The sequence below is a fragment of the Heptranchias perlo genome, chromosome 1 (assembly GCF_035084215.1).
Source record: "Heptranchias perlo isolate sHepPer1 chromosome 1, sHepPer1.hap1, whole genome shotgun sequence".
In the NCBI taxonomy this organism is placed as follows: Eukaryota; Metazoa; Chordata; class Chondrichthyes; order Hexanchiformes; family Hexanchidae; genus Heptranchias; species Heptranchias perlo.
The window spans coordinates 107,037,400-107,058,634 of record NC_090325.1 but is presented as its reverse complement, the minus strand read 5'-3'; the positions used below and the strand labels follow the sequence as shown (position 1 = coordinate 107,058,634).

At 39.2% G+C, this 21,235-nt stretch overlaps 1 protein-coding gene across 4 annotated transcripts in view; it reads right to left on the bottom strand.

Annotated features, from left to right (window-relative positions):
* The window catches only part of lcorl (ligand dependent nuclear receptor corepressor-like), a 286,193-nt gene that overhangs the window by 12,727 nt on the left and 252,231 nt on the right, over positions 1–21,235 (bottom strand). Inside the window, exon 7 of one of the 4 annotated variants that reach the window (XM_067989314.1) lies at positions 11,011–15,185. The exons of the other annotated variants lie outside the window; for them this stretch is intronic. Coding sequence (XP_067845415.1) covers positions 14,144–15,185 — 1,042 coding nt within the window. The 3' untranslated portion in view covers positions 11,011–14,143. Of the gene's footprint in view, positions 1–11,010; positions 15,186–21,235 lie in introns of those variants that run through there. 4 annotated transcript variants of the gene reach the window in all.

Below are 21,235 nucleotides of genomic sequence, written 5' to 3'. Positions count from 1 at the left end.
ATTGTCCGTGATAAAGGATTGCTACAATTCATTAATCTAGTCTTCCAGAAGCCTAGCTAAAAATATAGGCACTTTGATCTAGAATGGAGCTATGACGAGGCCTGTTATTAAGTTGGTGCTGTCGTTCAGATTCCTATAAATAAAAATGAAATCACAAAGACTCTTTCAATTTGCTATGATGTATGATTGGAAAGCCTAAAAAAGTCAGACTATAAATTCCCAAAGTTCAAATCTTGCCTTTTTAAAAAAAAACAGTTGTGTGTATATAGCAGTATTATAATTTTCCAATTTGCATTTAAAGTCTTCAATTGTAGGAATTGGAGTACATTCCAATTACTCTTCACTTTTCACAAATATCACAAACAGCTCCAGAAGCATATTTTTAACAATCTGTTGGTTAGTTTAAATTAATAGCTCAACAACTTACTGTGACTAAGCACTCAAAAGATATTTAACATCTCTACCTAGGAATTTTCAAAATAATTGGTAGGGAGAGGTGTAAAAGCCATCTTGATCATTGAGATCACTGGCATATCTTTACTTCATAGTTCATACTAAAATCATTTACTGTATAAACAGAATACTTTTCATTAAGCTATTCAATATGAAATGTACTTGACAAAGAGGTAGCTCCACAACTTCTCAACAGTCACTTAGACTTTGCCTTGAGACAAATATATTCGTGGCTAATTAGAGTACCCTCTTTGCATTAACTAGTTTTGCTAATTTCTATAGTTCATGCTAGAGGGGCAAATATAGCAACTTAGCTACTCGTTAATTAATTTATTTTATTTTTTTTTAAAGTGTCAAGAACAGCAGCAGTATTGCCAATAAGGATAGCTTAGCAGACTGCAGTTGTACTTTCCCAGCCACAAGTACACCATTCCTGTTTCACAGGCAGCCAATGAAGATGCAACAGAATCACTATTGATTCATTTCAGCTAATCTGAAGAGAAGCAGGACCAGTTTAGGTTAGTATACCCTCCCCCACCTAAAAATAAAGCATATTCCTACTCTGCAATTCACCAAGTTTCACTAATTGCTGTTAGCAGCATTATCGAAATGTATATCGTCTGTCATTGTACAAGTGAAATAATCCCAAGGTGGAATGGAAAACTAAAACCAGTCTAAAATTTACTGATTAAAGTTAAATCAGCACACTGATAGAAAACTCTTACAATTGTATCAAGCCTATATTTAAACATGATTTTATTCTCCGTTATGTTATCATCATACTAAATACTCAGTCATTGAAGCTTCCTTGTAGTATTAAAAAATTGCCGTAATTCCAACACATTTGAAGACAATGATTGAATAATTTTGCTTATGTTTACCAGTGGTACAAGCAGAAAATATACATCATCTCGGCGCATCTGCCAGCATGGGTTTCTGGATATAGTGATCATGATCAAGAACCCTGGCTGATTTTTCCCCTCCATAGCTTAGGGATGCTGAGATTACTGCAATACCCTCAACCGAGATTCACTAACTTAGCGTAGGCCAATAACAAAGTGGAACTTTCCTGATGACTCTGCACCACACCAAGACGACCAATCATCCACTGAGCATCAGGGGAGTTATAAATTAGCAGCATATCCGTGGCTGAAGATCAGATTGGTCGAACTCTTTCTGCTATGACCATCACTATCTATCAGAGAGAGATAACCAGTGGTATTCCTCCTTGGAATTCAAGGTGAAAGGGCATGTTCTAACTAGGTAGGAAAATTATTGGAAAAAATTCTGAAGGACAAAATTAGTCTCCACTTGGAGAAGCAAGGATTAATCAGGGATAGTCAACATGGCTTTGTCAAGGGAAGATCATGTCTGACTAATTTGATTGAATTTTTTGAGGGGGTGACTAGGCGTGTGGATGAGGGTAACGCAGTGGATGTGGTATACATGGATTTCAGTAAGGCCTTCGATAAAGTCCCGCACAGGAGACTGGTCAAGAAGGTACGAGCCCATGGAATCCAGGGTGCCTTGGCACTTTGGATACAAAACTGGCTTAGTGGCAGAAGGCAGAGGGTGATGGTCGAAGGTTGTTTTTGTGACTGGAAGCCTGTGGCCAGTGGGGTACCACAGGGATCGGTGCTGGGTCCCTTGCTGTTTGTGGTCTACATTAATGACTTGGATATGAATGTAAAAGGTATGATCAGTAAGTTCGTTGATGATACAAAGATTGGTAGGGTGGTAAATAGCGAGGAGGATAGCCTCAGTCTGCAGGACGATATAGATGGGTTGGTCAGATGGGCGGAACAGTGGCAAATGGAATTTAACCCGGAAAAGTGCGAGGTGATGCACTTTGGAGGGACTAACAAGGCAAGGGAATACACAATGAATGGGAGGACCCTACGCAAGACAGAGGGTCAGAGGGATCTTGGTGTGCAAGTTCACAGATCCCTGAAGGCGGCGGAACAGGTAGATAAGGTGGTAAAGAAGGCATATGGGATACTTGCCTTTATTAGCCGAGGCATAGAATATAAGAGCAAGGAGGTTATGATGGAGCTGTATAAAACACTGGTTAGGCCACAGCTGGAGTACTGTGTGCAGTTCTGGTCGCCACACTACAGGAAGGATGTGATCGCTTTGGAGAGGGTGCAGAGGAGATTCACCAGGATGTTACCAGGGCTGGAGCGCTTCAGCTATGAAGAGAGACTGGGAAGATTGGGTTTGTTTGGAGCAGAGGAGGCTGAGGGGGGACATGATTGAGGTGTACAAAATTATGAGGGGCACAGATAGGATGGATACTAAGGAGCTTTTTCCCTTCGTTGAGGGTTCTATAACAAGGGGACATAGATTCAAGGTAAAAGGCGGGAGGTTTAGAGGGGATTTGAGAAAGAACTTTTTCACCCAGAGGGTGGTTGGAGTCTGGAACTCACTGTCTGAAAGGGTTGTGGAGGCAGGAACCCTCACAACATTCAAGAAGCATTTGGATGAGCACTTGAAATGCCATAGCATACAAGGCTACGGACCAAATGCTGGAATATGGGATTAGAGTAGACAGGGCTGATGGCCGGCGCGGACACGATGGGCCGAAGAGCCTCTATCCGTGCTGTATAACTCTATGACTCTAGACTATCCAAAAGTAAAATCTGATACTCAATTAAGCCCTCTGATGAAATGCTCAAATATTGAACTTATTAATATTTGCTTGCAGTTTTTTGGTAACTATTATTTAAAATCTTGGTTAAAAAGGATGAAAGTCAGCTTATTTGGACCAAATTTATCAGCCATAACTGCTGTCTCATCTTAAAATCTGAAAAAGTTAACTTTTTGTAATATTTTTTCTGCTCAAAGTGTTAGTCAAGGCGGACAGTTTCCTACTTTCTGGCATCTACACTTCCCTACGGTCCAACAGCAGTAGCATTTTTGAAAATAAGTAAAGTTTTGGTCATCGTGGGCTAGTTTACAAAATCCCTCACATTAAGAACTGCCCATTCTCAAGAAGCAGTTTGAATGTAGAGAACATTGCTTTACAAGAATTAGTATGTTTAATTATGATAACTAGTTTAAAATAAACATTGGTATAATAGTTTTGCCTCACATTTGCATGTTATTGACTAAAAAATAGCATTGTTCTTGTATTGTTCTTCATGGATGGAGCTTCTAGAATTTTAATGTGAATAAGTGTATGTGAACATTTTATCTTAAAAGTGAATTTTGGAAATGTGGTTTAAAGACATATTTTCACATTTGCCATGATTTGACAATGTCTGCAATGCATTCAGCAAGAGAGGTTTCAAAAGGGTACACTCCAGCAATAGAGGGTTTTCCCAATGACTTTGCACAAGTTTACCCATGGCTTTTGAAATGGATGGCCTGGATGAATTAGATATCTATACCGAATGGAATTGGTTTGGGACCATGTCTGTACAAGTGATTCCCCCATACATGCATACAAGTCCAAAACAAGTCCATTAATATTTTGCATATGGTCAACAATCAAAATAAAATTAATTTACAGAACTCTACACACACAGGTGCATACAGGAAGCAGCTTGCTTAGCCTACACCAGATAATTCCTGTATGTAGCAACACAATTGAGGCACAATGCACTTGGACTGTAGCATATTCACATATCCATTGGATCAGTCACTAGTCTTGGACTAGTTACTCCAATTATTAAACTTTTCCTCATTTTGGCTGGTGAAAACTGGTAAGCTGCATATACCAGTGTGTGGATTACAAAAGTGATTTTGAGATTAACATTTCAGGTATAGATCCTTTGTCAGTTATCTTCAGTTTCCAGTTCTAAGCATCATAAAAGACAGAACAAAACGGAAGGAGGAGGAATGGGAACAACTGATTGAAGTTAAGAATTATGACTGCTGACTCCTATCACATGCAAAAATCACCCACCAGGTATAAATTCTTACCAGAAAACTTAACTTTCTCTGTGACAGGAGTTAGAATGCCTGAGTCTTTATTTCTAACTGTCTTTCCTCTCCACTGTTTTATTCAGTCCTATTAGGGGGCTTACAGTTTTCAGTTCTGATATGGTCCACACCCAAAATATTAATCTATTTTCCCTCTTCACAAATGCTAACAGACCTACAATGTATTTCCAGCATTTGTAGGTTCTTTTTCTTTGCACTGATTTGCTGCCACTGCTCTTCCATGAATGTCAGCTTTGAAGTTATGGTCCTCTTCATCTGGTGACTAAGGCCTTGAGTTTCCTCCTTGGGCGCAATTCAGAAATGCGTCCCAATAGTATGCCCATTTTAATGATGTCAAATTATGCCCCAGTATCCTCCCAATCTCATTAGAATAAGTCTGAACTTAAAATGGGCATAAATCAGTGTAATCAATTGGGGCCCAAGGAACTGCCAAATCCACATCAGTATATTTCTTCTGAGTCTTCAAATTTAAGTTTTAACTCATTTAACCATCATTTATGCACATCGGGCACAGCATGTTTAAGAATCTGCAATTGGGAAAGCTTTTCAATTTTTAATGTGACTTATATTAAAAATATATTAAAAGAAACGGATAAGAGGTCTCAGTGAGGATCAGTTTTAAACAAAAGCTCAATAAATACCAAATGAACATAGAAAAATGACTTTGTTCCCTGCTGTGCCTGAAATTCTGGTCACAATGTTGAGACTCCCCCCCCGCCCAAGTGCAATTGGAGGATACTCATTTGAAAGTCAGGGGTGTAGCCAGTTTTGTGGGTGGAGATTCATTCGAATGGAGGGTTTGATGGACGGATGTAAAAGATCAAGGAGACCTGGGCTTAATCACCCAGAATTCCACTATCTTTTAAGCCAGGAGTTTTAAGCCACGCAAGTTGTTTGCACCCAGATTATAGGTGTATCTGGGTGCAAATGCGGAGGAAACTCCAGGCCAATGTATTTACCAAGAACTGATTTTCAGTCTTATCAGCAACCTCCAACCCCAACTCATTCTATTGTATGTTTCACCCTTCCTCTCCTGATCCACTTATTACAGATATCTCAGCAATAATTAACACTCCTCTAATCACTTAGTGTTACATACGATCCATCGCGTGCCGCTGCATGCACGTTCCCAACATGTTGCTTGAACAGTATCAGCTCAATTATGGGCCTCATCCTCCTCCACTAACAAAAAAAAACATTTTCCTTGTTAGGTACCAAGGACCAAAATCTCAAGCAACTCGGATGCCAGGTGATTTCCCCTTTCTAACCTCACCCTATCCAGAAATGTGTGTGCCACCAAACTATCTTTTCTCAGCAAGGGCCTTAGGTTTATTTCTCAGCAAGAGCCTTAGGTTCATTCCTCTATGTCCACATCAACAAATCCCAAGCTCAAAATGATGAACACGTCTTCCATCGCCTTTGGCTGAGTGCTTTCTTTTTTGATCGGGGGCTTCCTTTCATGAATTGATCTTTCTCCCATCTCAATTCTCCTGGACCCCTCCCTCTGAACTTGTGCCTTCTCAATCTTTTCAATTGAGAATGGTCACCACAATATCAGGAATTTTGGCTTCTCCGCTCTCCTAATCCCCTTATTCTAATCTATCTCCCTCTGAACACTCTGGTCTCTCAATCCCATCATTAAACCTGCTGACAAAGGCAGCACTGTTTATGGCATAAGAACCTCTCAACAACTATACAATGACTTCAAATTATCTCTCACTGGACTATGACTCTGAATATAAAATCCATCATTTCTCAGCCAGTCATCAAGCTCATCTCTTCCAGAAATCTCTCCTCTTCCCCCAACCCACACAGCATGTTTTTATCTCTCCTCCAAGATACACAATCAGTACTGTCCCTGCAGACCCATTGCTCCGATCCCACTAAACTACTTTGCTCTTAACTTGACTTTATTCTTTGCTACCTACACATCATCTGATACCTTTTTGTTTGATAATTTCACGTTGTCTGGCCTCAAATGTCTCTCTCTCACCATGGACTGGGTCCTTCTACACCTTTATCCAAGAGATCCAAAATCTTTGTGTCTTCCTCAAACAGCCGAACTGGTCCCAAGTTACCAACATTCTCCACTTGGCAGAATTTGTTCTCACCTTGAACAACTTCCCAACTCAACACTTCGTCCAGACAAAAGTTGTTCCTATAGTAACCTGCATCAGTCCTAGCTATGCCTGTCTTTTTGTAGCTTATGTGGAACACTTTCAATTCTAGTCAGGCCTCCAACACTTCGTTCCAATTCTAGTTAGGCCCTCTCTCTGAACTCTTTCTCAGTTACATTGATCACCATGTTGGTGTCACTACTGTTCGTTCTGATTTTCACAATTTAATGGGCTTCCCTTCCAATTTTCAAACATCCCTCACCTTTATGCAGTCCATCTCTAACTTCTCCCTTTCTTCTCTCCATCACTGATAATGGGTTTTCTGCAGGTATCTATTACAAATCTACAGATTCTCATAACTACTTGGATTATGCTTCAGGCTTCTTCCCATCCTGCTTCCTGTAAAGACTTCATTTCTTTTTCAGTCATATCTGCTCTGATGACTCCAGTTTCTGCAACAGAACTTCCAAAATGTCCCTTTTCCTCAGTGAAGTTTCTCTTGGTGAATCATTCTCATTTCCCCTGCCTCTGTTGTTATTTTCTTACCATTACGACAGGCTGCTTTTTGTACTCACCTTTCATCCCATTAGTGTCTGCATTCACCAGGTCATTTTCTGCCATCTACGATAGGATCCTACCCCCAAGCACATTTTCCTGCCTCTCTGCTTTCTGGAGGGACCGTTCACTTTGGGATAATCTTGCTCATTCTTCCACCAATCTGACTTCCAGTGCCCTTCCTTGGCACTTTCCCATGTAGCATTAACTGCCATTCACAATGCACATCCCACAATACCATCCTTGACACCAAAGACTTCTTCCACGTGAGACAGTACTTTATGCGTAGCTGCACCAATCTAGTATACTGCATTTACTGCTTATAATATGGTCTTTGCATTGGGGAAACCAAATGCAGATTCGGTGACAGTTTTGCCTACAGATGAGACCCTGCCCTCCCTGTGGTTTGCTATTTCAATTCCCCTTCTACTCCCTAGTCTCTCAGTCTTTGGCTTGTTGCATTGTTCCTATTAAACTCAGATGAGTTTTCAGCAAGCTTCACATTTTTCTCCTGCAGCTCCTCCTGTGAACACCAATTTAAAAACTTCAGTCGTTAGCTATCTCCCAGTTTCTTTGTTCTTTTAATGTCTTTTTACTGTCTCATTGAGATGACCATTGCAGATCATCCAATTATCACCCCCTTCCAGCTTTTAATCCATTAACTTGGATTAAAGCATTCTTGGTTTCTCCCCATTACTCTCCTCTCCCCCTTTGTTTAGTTCAGTCCTATTAAAGCAGTCATTTATCTTTCAGTTTCCAGTCCTGACCAAGTGTTTACATCTAAAACACAAAACTGTCTTTTCTCTTACAGATACTCACTGACCTTTGTATTTCCAACATTTTGTTTAATTTTCCTTTTTATTTATAGAAAAAACTGTTCTCCAAACTAGCACAATGCTCAAAAAATTTTTACTAGCACAATTTTTTTAATTTTACAATAAATAGAACTAAGAAAATTTTAATCTGAATATACATGCCAGAGCAAATGCAATAAAGTACTTGCTAAAGTGATTTTGCCTCTACTTGATTAGAGGAATATTCCAGGATAAGAACATAGAATGAATTAATCCTTCAGTATGCATGCAAAAAATTCCTCCCACTTCAAATATAAAAATGTATCCGAAAGCAAAACTATCTTTAAATCTTACCGCATAGTGGCTGTCTCCTAATCAGGGATGCATCTTCTCAGCAATTCCCTTGCCACCACGCTGCTGAAAGTAATGAAACAGTGGAGAAGGGAGAGGGGGGGTGGGGGGGGAGAAGAAAAGATCTAAGAAAGAAAACAGGGTTTGGGTGGGGGGGGGAAGGAGAGAAGAATGTCAAGAACAGAGGTGAATGTCAAAATGTTGTTTTACTACCCAACCTCATATGAAGCTTTCTTGATCAGGAGATCAGTCGCTATACTGTCAGCTGTTTGCATAAATATTTCAGAAAACTATTGCAGTGCACTATTCTGGAGTATTCCTTTATAGCTTTTACTACAAATTATGCAACTTGGTTATATTTCGAAAAAAGGCAGGAAAATTTAACAAGTCCTCATCAATGCAAAAAGAAAAATAGGCCCATAAAAAAGGAATCAAGCCTGCTGTATAGAAATTTATAAAACCTAATTATGTAACTAGATGCTATTTCAAAATGCATCAGCAACGTTTTAAATGATACAGCCCAAGTGGTACCAGATACTAAACTTGACGACACAATTGGCACATAAAAGCCTTGCAGATTTGTAAACCTTGTATGGTTTTTCTCTCTTTCTTTTCTAAAGAAAGTGACTCATGATTGAACAATGGTTCACAGGTGCCAGAAGCTCGCCCATACTTTGCACAAGTGACCATTCAGCACGCTATTTGATGGAGGTGGAGGGAAGCAATCATAACTGATTTGTTTGATGTCCTGATGTATATACCTTTCAGAGGTATAGCTACCTTTACTGACTAGCAAACAAGAATGAGAACCTCGGTGACTTTTATCCTCCCTACCCACAAATAAGCCAACTGTAGTGTCCTTACTACTGTCCTGACATTCACTAATTCAGAACAGATGAGGATTAGAACGTGAAATGTTCCCGATTACTCAGTTACTAAAGCCAGTCCATTTGTACTATACATTTAGTAAGCATCAAGCTCCCAAATACATGGCACCCCTTACCACCTAGACAGGTCACTGTTTCTTAAACTCTTGGCTGTGTCAAGCTCCTGCAATGTCTTCATTCAGTATAATGGTGTTTCTCCTCTTCACCCGCTTTCAATACGCCTCTAAATTCAAAGGCCTATAAACTTATTTGACAGCAACATAAAGTACCCTACCAACATAGGTTTATATAAAAAAATACAAAAGGGGTTTAGAGGGTTAAATTATGGTGACAGGTTGCATAAACTTGGCTTGCGTTCCCTTGAGTATACAAGATTGAGGGATGATCTGATTGAGGTGTTTAAAATGTTAAAAGGATGTGATAGGGTAGATACGGAGAAACTATTTCTTCCAGTGAGGGAATCAAGAACAAGGGGACATAATCTTAAAATTTAGGAGCGAAATAAGAAAGCACTTTCTCATACAAAAAGGTAGTAGAAATCTGGAACTCTCCCAAAAGTCTGAACGCTAGGAGAATTAGAGCTTTCAAGACTGCGATAGATAGATTTTTGGTAGGTGAGGGTATCTAGAGAAACGGAGCAAAGGTGGGAAAATGGAGTTGAGGAACAGATCAGCCACGATCTAATTGAATGGAAGAGCAGGATCGAGGGGCTGAATGACCTACTCATGAACCTAATGTATCTAACAGTATCCAAATTCAATGATAAGCTATTTATGCATTCCTCTTCAACCTCCTCACTAATTAGTCCCACTAATCTAGTGTTCAGGTCAGCACCTTTACTTGATATGTACATGCTGTTCTCATGACTCAGATTACAAAATGTTAATGGTCTCCAATATAACATACGAATGGCTGTAAAATAAGCATTATTTATCTTTGAAACAAACTATAAATGTTTCAGTGAAATATTATGATGGAGTAGAGAAGAAATTATGGACATTCACAGAAACAAACCCTAACCCATTTCTATTGATTACATCTCAAAACAAAACTTCAACACTTCAATTTTCCCTTCACCCAAGTATTACCATGACACGTCTCAAGATAAACAAAGAAAATTCCTTAAAATAACCCCAATTTATGATCTTCAAATGTGATAAAATCTAGATGAATTATGTATAACTGTTACCATTTATGGATATAAAATCAGGGTATATGGGGGGAGGGGTAAAAAGTCACACTTACGCAGAGATTCCACCCCCCCCTCGTATAGAGGGCTACGCAATTTCATTAAAAACTAAAGGTAATGTTGTCTTGTGCTGATATTATATCACATTACCAGAAACCACATGTGCATTGTGAAAAGATATGCCAATTTATGTTGTAGAAATTCCTAATGTCTTAAAGAGGGCCTACAGTTCCCTTATGACTCCTTGGGGTAGAATTTCTGCGGGGGGGGGGTCTCCTGATTTCCTGCTGTAACTTTGCCGCAAATGCTGGAGAAACTGTCTTTTCTCCTGGGGTTCTGCCAAAATTTCTGTGGGAGATTGGGAGAACCCCTGTGGAAATTCTATCCCCTTATCTCTAAATAAAGCAGGAACAACTTTTCTAAGAGCAATAACTAATATACATCATTGTAAAGGGGGACTGAAATGCACGGGTTACTAATACAAGCAAACGTGTGCACATTCTGTCAATGTTTCTCATAGTATAATAATAAAGGTCTATTGTTGCTGAGGTATTTTAGCTAGCATAACTGGAGAACAGAATAGAAAACTTTAGTATGAGTCACGTAAAATAGTTTAAACTATTGATTTTTTCTGTCTAGTAGGATGCAGAATAATGATCAGAGTGATTACTGAAGACATACAACTTTACCATCCACTGTACATAAAAAAGACAACTTGATCACATTTTACTAGTTTTCAATTTTATGTGCAAAAGCATCAAAGTGCTTTACTACAAATTACAACCTATAAACACAATAATTAAAACAGCTGAAATCTGTACAGATTGAGGATTATTAAACAACACATCATAGGAAAACAGAATCACAGTAAATGTTTAACACCACAAGACACATTGTCCAGATAACATTGTTTTCATTAGAAAATATTGTAATAAATAATTCATGAATATAGTGCAATTGATTTATGCATAAATATAACATCATCTAAAATCAGTTTTACATTAACCAATTTTTAAAATCAAGGCAGCCACAGAGTTTAGCTATATTACTGTGATAATGGAAATACTGTACTGCAATTTGAAAACAGAAGTGATAAATCTGTACTTACTGTAAACTAAAAATCAGTTTTACTAAACATAATACAATATAAAATTTCCCCATTATCTACCAGAAAATGGTTTTAAACATTACTGAGCAGTAATTCTAAAAACAGAGGCACTGTTTTGTAATACAAAATTTTTTCAGAAACATTCTTAAGCACTAAAGTTGGTATGTCACGATATTAACATCTTTTGTGGGAAAAAAACTAATTAAAAAAGATAGTGGCACAGTAGTTAAATAAGTCGTGTTTCAGAAATCTGTTTTCCTACCACTAAAGATAATTAAAAATGTGTTTTATACAAAAGGCTCCCACAAAATTAAAAATGAGAAACTACTAAATTTGTTCCATTCAATTTCAAGAACTTATTTCAATTAATAATGCCAGTGATCCTCTAAAAAGTTTAAATGTTTTCCTTATTTCAAATGGCGCATTTCCTCCATTCAACCTAAAACTGATGTTCTCATTGCATGTATACATGTATGTATTTTCTCAGTTACTTTAATCTTTTGCTCCAAAAATAAAAAATTGAAAAGCCATTGTAATGCTTGACTACAAAAAGATGACTTTTCCCGTTGCATGATTCAGATTACTAAAGGTCTTAAAACATAACAGCAGCAGGAAGAAATGGAGAGATTGGGAGAACGATGACCATGCATTTTACATGACTATCATAATATCGTGACATCCCTAGTACTAAGTTAGAACCATGTCTTGTAGGGCTTGCTCAGCATTTTAATTACTTTTGCTTAAATTGTGACCAAATTCTAAATTAAACCTTGCCACTTTCTTTTTATGGCAGGTTAGCAGAATGCTGCCACATCTATAATGCCAAACTCAATTAGCTGGAAGAGCAAGCCCAATCTTTCTTTCATATTATATGACACTTTTTAAAAAAAGGTAACTTCATCTAATCCTTAAAATTCAAAACGAAAATCTCAACTTTGTTTCAAAAACTTCGGTACAAACTATAAAGGCGAGGCCTTAAACACAAACTCACACAAAAGTAAAAAAAAATCTGCCCTATTCCAAGTCACAAAATTAGAAAACTGGATCATCAACAACAGAAGAGAGACTTAAAACTGTTCAAAGCTTTTCTTTCTTATCTAATCCTACCAAAACCCTGAATTCAAAAAGCTTTTTTCTGTTAAATCCATGCCAAAATGCAACTGCTGAATTTGGTACACATAAAATGATAATCTATATGGACAACAAAAATTGAAATGGTTGGATTACCGTTGTAAAACTAGAAAAAAAAGCAATTGCTGAATTTGGTACTCAATGATAATGTATATGGACACAAAAACTGAAATGGTTGGATTATTTTTGTAAAACTTGAAGAATTTTCAAAGTCTCTGACAAGAACACACTTAACTTAGCAGCAGATAAGTTTACAGTTAGCAAAATTCTGTCTTGGGAGTGTGAGAAATTGCAACCTTGTTACAACATACTATACCTACAAATTTTTCATTAAATACAGACTAACAGGAGCAACAAAACATACTATTCTCAAGCTTATTCAGTGCATCTTATGCATCATGCTCTATACAGTGCTTTATCGATTTGTTAGTCATTTCTTTCGCACCAATAGCTTATCTATTTCTCAATAAAATTAAGATTTTTCAAATTTGCATTTTCAATTTCCAAGTATCGCATAAAATCGCAGCATCTATTTAGGGATTCTCTCTCTTTTCAAACCCCCAAACTTGAGATGCGTGACATTTTAAACTTTTCCCATTAATTATAGGTACCCAAAAGCAGACAGCAAATGGAAATTTTAAAACTAAATTATTCGCCAACATGGGCACTCTGGAGCACCAACGTTTTACGCATGGACAGAGGCTTAATCTCCCATTTTACGGAGTTGCCAATTTCATCCACTCAGTGCTTCCATGCAAGAGAGTGGGAAAAAAAAGTCTTCTCATGGTTGCTGTGAAGCCAGCCTGTGGAAGGCACAAGACTTAAGAGCAGACTGTCTGCCCACAAAGTAGCAGGTGGTAAGTGGACTGGGGAGATTACAGGGGCAAATGGAGGAACGATAGCCTCATAAAAATAAATAAATAAATATCTTGCCAACAGGACAGATTATACTTTGTACAGAATTTCATAACTCCTAAAACACTATGCTTTTAACCAGCCAATCCACTGTTGGCCCTCCCATAAATTTGCAATTTAAAACTAGTGAAATGAGTGTCTGCATTACTCCACAATTTGACATGTACATCTGAATTGTGTAATTTATACACAATAGCCAGGATTGAAACATGGCACACAAAGTGCTCTGAAAGTGTTCATTGATTAAAAAATGTTTACAAGTTTATCTCTAAATTTATGAATTTACTGTACTTTTAATAAGTTGGCAGGTTGATTTTATACTTAAGAATTGAGTTTCCTTACCTACTAAGTAGTAAGACTGGTCAGTTCATTTCTATTCCTGACTTGGGCTCAGTGAGCCAATCCTATAAAATAATGCTGTGTGTGTCTTAGAACTGAATCATTGAAAACACCTATAATGCGGCATTTTCCTTACTAGACATTAACTTTTCTAAATCACAATTAGTTTGATTCTACAAGAGCATTAAGATGAGAACTAGCACTTGTGACTGTACTAAGTATATTCCTTTTTATGTACAGTCAGATCCCTGCTTGAAACTATGCTTTGCCTGAAGGCCAAAGGGTGGTTTTACAATACTAGTTGAATTAGCATTTACTGTATGGTGAAGTCCATCTGAGTCACATCCTTTTAAGAGGATTTATGTAGACTTGTTGCTACTTTTGGAGCTGCTTGTCCCTGAATGTGTCATACTGAACAACCCAGTGTCTGTTAATCTGAGCTTCTTCTTCGGAGGTGTCTTCAGTGTCCCAGATCGTTCTTTTACTTTGTATTCTAAAGTGCTGTGAGGTACTCCATAAATTCCTTGTGCTTTAGAGACACTCATTTTCCCACTCATCACCATTGTAATAGCTTCTTCCAAAATGTCATGATCATATTGCCGATAGCGGCCACGCTTTTTTCTTGGCTGTTTACTGTCTTTCAGACTAATATGATCCTGACTATCGTTTTCAGATGCCACATCAATCGTGCCATTCTTTACATTAAGACATAGTGGAGAAAGGTCTCCATGCAGTAGGTAGGAATCAACACTAGAATGAGTCAAAGGTAAAGAACATTCAATTTTACTCTGCTTGGGCAGGATAGTTTTGAGTTTTTGAAGAGCTGATCCTTCCAGCAGCGAGGAGGTTTTTGATACCTGGTACATAACATCGAAGAGACCACAGCTGTCAGGCTGGGACTTGGGCACAGAGCTTGCTCGTACCTGAGGGATTTTTAACTGAACAGCAGAACTACTGACACTTTCATTATGAAGGCTGTCATCTTTTTCTTTTAGCTGCGTAACCATTCTTTGCAGGGTTAACTGATGGAGGTAACTGGATGCAGTGGGGAATTTCAACTCTGAGGTTTCAAGATGAGTGAGTTTTCGGTGCTCGTTGCATTGATCAGGACTACGTTCTGCCTGAGCTCTAGCCCACAATGCAACTTTCTGCAGAAGAGCATTAGGTTCCCCAAAGGTCTTCGAGAAACAACCTTCTCTGGTTCTACTTTTCAGTGATGCTGTTCCTCCTGATAAGGCTTCCAAATGGAGAAGTAAAGTCTGGTGAGGTATTCCATAAAGTATGGCTGCTTTGTTCATGTCCAGTGCCCCTGACTGAATGTCTTTCAAGGCCTTTGAAAGCAAACCATCTGCAAATTCAGCACTTCGTTTCACATGCTCCTCAGTGTTTTTCTGTAGTCTCCTAGGATGGATGGAATGAAACGATGGTAAGCTGACGCATGAGACTGGCACACAGCTATGGAAGGGAAGGGTCCACTCCTTTATTACAGGCTTGCTTGGGTAACATCACTGCTTCTCTCATTGTTTAAGTCTTTGAGTTCTGGCTGTTACTGCTTAAAGTTGCAAAAGGTTACAGTTCTGGTATGGCTGTGCAAATGTTTGGTTGCACTTCTAAAGCAGCCTTGGTAGAGCTTTATGTTACAGTTCAATATTTGTGTTAATGTTTCTTGCAGTTGTTATCCCGTGATAGTTGCTTGTGAAACAAAAGTACAACTTTCACAGTTTTAGAGCTTCAATTATTGTCCTTTTCAATTTACTGTATTATAATGGCATTCTAAGTCCTAAAGCAATGTGTTAGTAGAAACGTGACGTTACCGCTAAACAAGTAATAAAAGAGTCAACCCTCTTTTTTTCAGGCAGGGTACTGCAATCACAACATGCTAAGAACATTTTCCAAAACATTGCACAAAACAAAGCACAGCCCACATTAGTACTGCACAATAACAATTCACAGTGACTAATTCAAATGTGACACACTTTAACTAATAATTTTAAACACATCCAATCTAAACAGATAAAGATGTCAATTTTGTTTTTGGCCACCTGCCATTTGGTAGTCAACCTAAATAACAAAATATAAAACCAAAAGCAGGCACTGCAGTAAAGAACATTACCCATTTTGCATTTATAAAAAAAAAGTATATGAAATCTTTACAATCAACCAAATATTAATGCAAATAACCAGAAGTACAATCTTCATAGATTGTTTAAAAATACCTTCAAGTGCCAGAAGTGTCAATATAAATTAAATATGAAATAAATTACACAAAAGTGTGTAAATACTGCAGAAGAGTACAAGTGTTATTTAACAGAAACTTGTAAACTACTTTCAACTCCAAGGAAATTTGACAATATTAATGCCTATTATCTGAATATTCATAGCTACTTATAGCTAAGTTTTTACAGCATTAATTATAAAGTAACTAAATATTCTTAACTGATAATACACACATTAGACTAATATTGATAATTTAATGATCGTTATCTGGTAGAATACAGGTGATTTTTGCAAACATTTAGTTTAAAAGAATCCCAATGGTCTTACCCTTCAGAATGCATTCCAAGCATACAACTCTAATTTTCAAAGTTCTTTTAAAGTTACAACAAATATAATGTTAATAGCACCCAATATTATTTCTTAATACGTGTACTACTTAGGTACAATGTTTCTAGACCTAGCGTCAATATCCAAACATCCCCGCTTTTATTAACAGATTATTTATATATATATATATATATATATATATATGTTTTAAAAGCAGCCAGAACAAACTTTTGTTTGTATTCTTAACCAGTCCACTTTCTAAATATTTGTTGGGGAAGGAATGCCTAGGTTAATAGTATTGTCTTGGAGGTTACAATGTATATAATGTTCTATTACAGCTAATCAAAATAGTGCTCCTAGGTCTTTCTCTCTTTAGTACATTAAATCAACTGTAAAAGCTGTTTTTCTGTTTGAAATCATTCCCTCATGGCCACGTGAAAAGATAAGTGCTATCAATACTGAGATATTGTTGAATTTGTTGCTCACACATCTCCTTCCCCTCTAAGCTGTTCCAGAGATGTCAGTTGCATACAGAAACCTTCACCATGGATGGTTTCAATCATTTCATTATTCCAAAATCTTACACTAGCCCTGGAGCTCTTATGGCCCCAGGAAACAAAAAATACCAGTAGTCAGTGGAATTAACGGAATTGATCTGGGATGCAAGTGCCCCTTTCTGTAACAGAAGTCACTGGAGTGGCTTTTGAAGGAAGGAGAATAACCACTTGGGTGGGACACTAGGGAACGGCCAGAACTGAAAAAGGTCAAGACTGGAGGAAGGCATGAGAGAAAAACGTACACAGACTAAATTTACAGAACTCCCCCCCCCCCCCCTCCTCTGATCCTTATATAATTTAAATTTGGAGAATGAACAAATTACAGGAAACAAATCAAATCAAGACCTAGATACTTTAGGTTAGCAAACCAAATAAAGCAAAATTGGGTACATCATTATGAGACTTAAAAGAAAGAAAAAGAAAGCGCTTTTCACAACCCCAGGACATCCCAAAGCGCTTTACAGCCAATGAAGTACTTTTTGAAGTGTAGTCACTGTTGTAATGTAGGAAACGCAGCTGCCAATTTGTATACTGCAAGGTCCTACAAACACCAATGAGATAATGACCAGATGATCTGTCTTTTAGTGATGTTGGTTGAGGGATTAAATATTGGCCAGAACACTGGGGAGAACTCCCCTGCTCTTCTTCGAATAGTGCCTTGGGATCTTTTACGTCCACCTGAGAGGGTATAACATCTCAAAGTAGATAAGGAAAAAAATATTTAGAAATTATTTTAGATTATCAGAAAAACCTAGGATTAGGCTGCAAAGTTGCAGATATATAATAATTTTACATACTAATTTTTAAATATATAGCAGCATTTGTAGTTTAAGTAACTGAAGCTAAACAACCTTTGGAAGTGGAAGAAAAATAGAAAATATGTGTTCATAAAAATGAAGATTAATGCAGCCAGTTTCTGTATTAAATAGCACACGGTCATATATAAAACAAGCCTACTACAAACCCACTGACTCCCACAGCTACCTTGACTATACTTCCTCCCACCCCACTTCCTGTAAGGACTATTCCATTCTCCCAGTTTCTCCACCTCCATCACCTCTATTCAGGCAATGTGACCTTCCATACCAGTGTTTCCAAAATGTTTGCCTTTCTCCTCAGGCAAGGATTCCTCTCCACCATGGTCAACAGGGCCCTCGTCTGTGTACGTCCCATTTCCCACACTTCCACCCTCACCACTTCACCTCCCTCCCAGAACCATGATACGGTCCCCCTCGTCCTCACCTCCCACTCCACCAATGGATCATCTAACATTTCTGCCACCTCCAGTGCGATGCCACCACCAAACATATCTTTCCCTCCCCCCACTTTTTAGCATTCTGAAGGGACTATCCCCTCTGACAACCTGGTCCACTTTTTCATCACCCCCAACACCTGCTCCCCTTCCCTGGCACCTTCCCATGCAAGCACAGGAGATGCAACACCTGCCCTTTCACCTCCTCACTTTTCCCCCCCCCGCCCCGTCCAGGGCCCCAAACACTCCTTCCGTGTGAAAGAGCGATTTACTTGTACTTCTTTCAATTTAGTATACTGTATTCGCTGCTCATAATGCAGTCTCCTCTACAATGGGGAAACCAAACGCAAGTTGGGTGATCACTTCGCTGATCACCTCAGTTCAGTCCGCAAGCATGACCCTGAGCTTCCAGTCGCTTGCCATTTTAATTCTCTATACCTCCCCCACTCTGACCTCGGCCTCTTATACTGTTCCAATGAAGCGCATCTTTCTACTTGGCACTTTACAGCCTTCCGGCTTTAACATTGAGTTTAACAACTTTAGATCTTAACCACCACTCCCATTTTCTCTCTGACAGCAGGTGCTGGGAATGGAGGACGGCTGCACCAGAGCCACTGGGAGTGGAGGAGGTGCGGGCTGGTGCTTGGGATGGGGATCCTCTACTGGCACACGGTGGCGGGGTGGTCCGCACCTGAGGTCTACCTGCCTTTCTTCCATCACGATCCCAGGCCACGGCAACCCTCTCTGCTTTGCCAGATTGTCCGTGTTTCCCTCCCGCTTTGCTATTCTGCTGTTACCATTTACACCTCCTCTGGACCCATCTTTTATTTCCATACTTGTCTCATTAGCACCGACTTTTGCCTTGCACCATCACCCCTTTTCTCATTTAATCACTCCTGCTCTCTACCCTGTTACAGTCCTTTCCCTTTTTATTCTTTCTCTGCCCCATCACCCCACTCCCCCCATTTTCCCTGGCTCTGTGCTTGCTTAAATGTTGTTCCTCTCCAACAGCTTCCAGTACTTATGAAAGGTCATCGACCTGAAACGTTAACTCTGTTCGTTCTCCACAGATGCTGCCTGAACTGCTGAGTGTTACCAGTATTTGTTGTTTTTATTTCATATATAACACAGCTCTACTGACTTTCAGTAACACTTTTACTTTAGAAACCACCTCATTGCACTAATTATACAATTCTATTTCCCACATCAGCCACTCTTATGGCCCAAGCAGGACTGACAGAAAAAAATAGAAAAAAAATCATTAATCCAGTTCCCCCAACAAGGAGCCACTCTTGAAGGGAGCACAGGTCAGGTACATTGATTTTAAAAAAAACCCGTGTTCCATTTTTTTTTTTATTCGTTCACGGAATGTGGGCGTCACTGGCAAGGCCAGCATTTATTGCCCATCCCTAATTGCCCTCGAGAAGGTAGTGGTGAGCAGCCTTCTTGAACCGCTGCAGTCCATATGGTGAAAGTTCTCCCACAGTGCTGTTAGGCAGGGAGTTCCAGGATTTTGACCCAGCGACGATGAAGGAATAGCGATATATTTCCCAGTCGGGATGGTGTGTGACTTGGAGGGGAACGTGCAGGTGGTGTTGTTCCCATGTGCCTGCTGCCCTTGTCCTTCTAGGTGGTAGAGGTCGCAGGTTTGGGAGACGCTGTCGAAGAAGCTTTGGCGAGTTGCTGCAGTGCATCCTGTAGATGGTACACACTGCAGCCACAGTGCGTCGGTGATAAAGGGAGTGAAAGGTTAGGGTGGTGGATGGGTGCCAATCAAGCAGGCTGCTTTGTCCTGGATGGTGTCGAGCTTCTTGAGTGTTGTTGAAGCTGCATTCATCCAGGCAAGTGGAGAGTATTCCATCACACTCCTGACTTGTGCCTTGTAGATGGTGGGAAAGACTTTGGGGAGTCAGAAGGTGAGTCACTCGCTGCAGAATACCCAGCCTCTGACCTGCTCTTGTAGCCACAGTATTTACGTGGCTGGTCCAGTTAAGTTTCTGATCAATGGTGACCCCCAGGATGTTGATGGTGGGGGATTCAGCGATGGTAATGCCATTGAATGTCAAGGGGAGGTGGTTAGACTCTCTCTTGTTGGAGATGGTCATTGCCTGGCACGAATGTTACTTGCCACTTATCAGCCCAAGCCTGGATGTTGTCCAGGTCTTGCTGCATGCGGGCACGGACTGCTTCATTATCCGAGGGGTATGGTAGCATAGTGGTTATGTTACTGGACTAGTAATCCAGAGGCCTGGACTAATAATCCGGAGTCATAAGCTCAAATTTTGCCATGGTAGCTGGGGAATTTAATTTCAATTAATTAAATAAAATCTGGAATAAAAAAATCTAGTATCAGTAATGGTAGCCATGAAACTACCGGATTGTCATAAAAACCCATCTGGTTCACTAATGCCCTTTAGGGAAGGAAACTTGCCATCCTTCGAGCCCCCTTCTGTGCTGTATCTTTTCTATGGTTCAATGGTTCCTTACCCGGTCTGGCCTATATGTGACTCCAGACCCACATCAATGTGGCTGATTCTTAATCGTCCTCTGAAATGGCCTAGCAAACTACTCAGTTGTACAATCTCATTCCATTTGAGTGCAGCTCCCTAGTGGGAGCTTGGGATTTATAAATTTGCCCTGTAGTGTTGAACTACAAGCAGCTCTGTGCTGTGGACATACATTACAGAACTGGGTTGAGACTGCCAAAACTCATTTTATACAGGAGTCTTGCAGCTAAAAGAGAGCAAGAGACGCAACTAGTCCCATAAGTCTCGGCTGGATTTAAATTCAGGAAGGAGAGTTGAAAGGGCAGTGTTCTAACTTGATGTCCCACCCAATTTTTACTTTCCCTACCAAAACACTTATGCAAAACTTTTATTGAAGTATCCACAATTTTAAACGGGCATCTAAATAATCAATAATGTATATTTTTCTTCTCCTGCCCAATTCCACAATGAAAGTTTATAGCATCTGAAACACACAGTGCAGTGTCAGAAATATCCAGATCACCCATCCTTCTTGTGAATCTTCTGTAAATTCATCAAAACTAGAGACAGTAAACATTAAATTCTTTAACTATCTGTTCTGAAAATTGAACA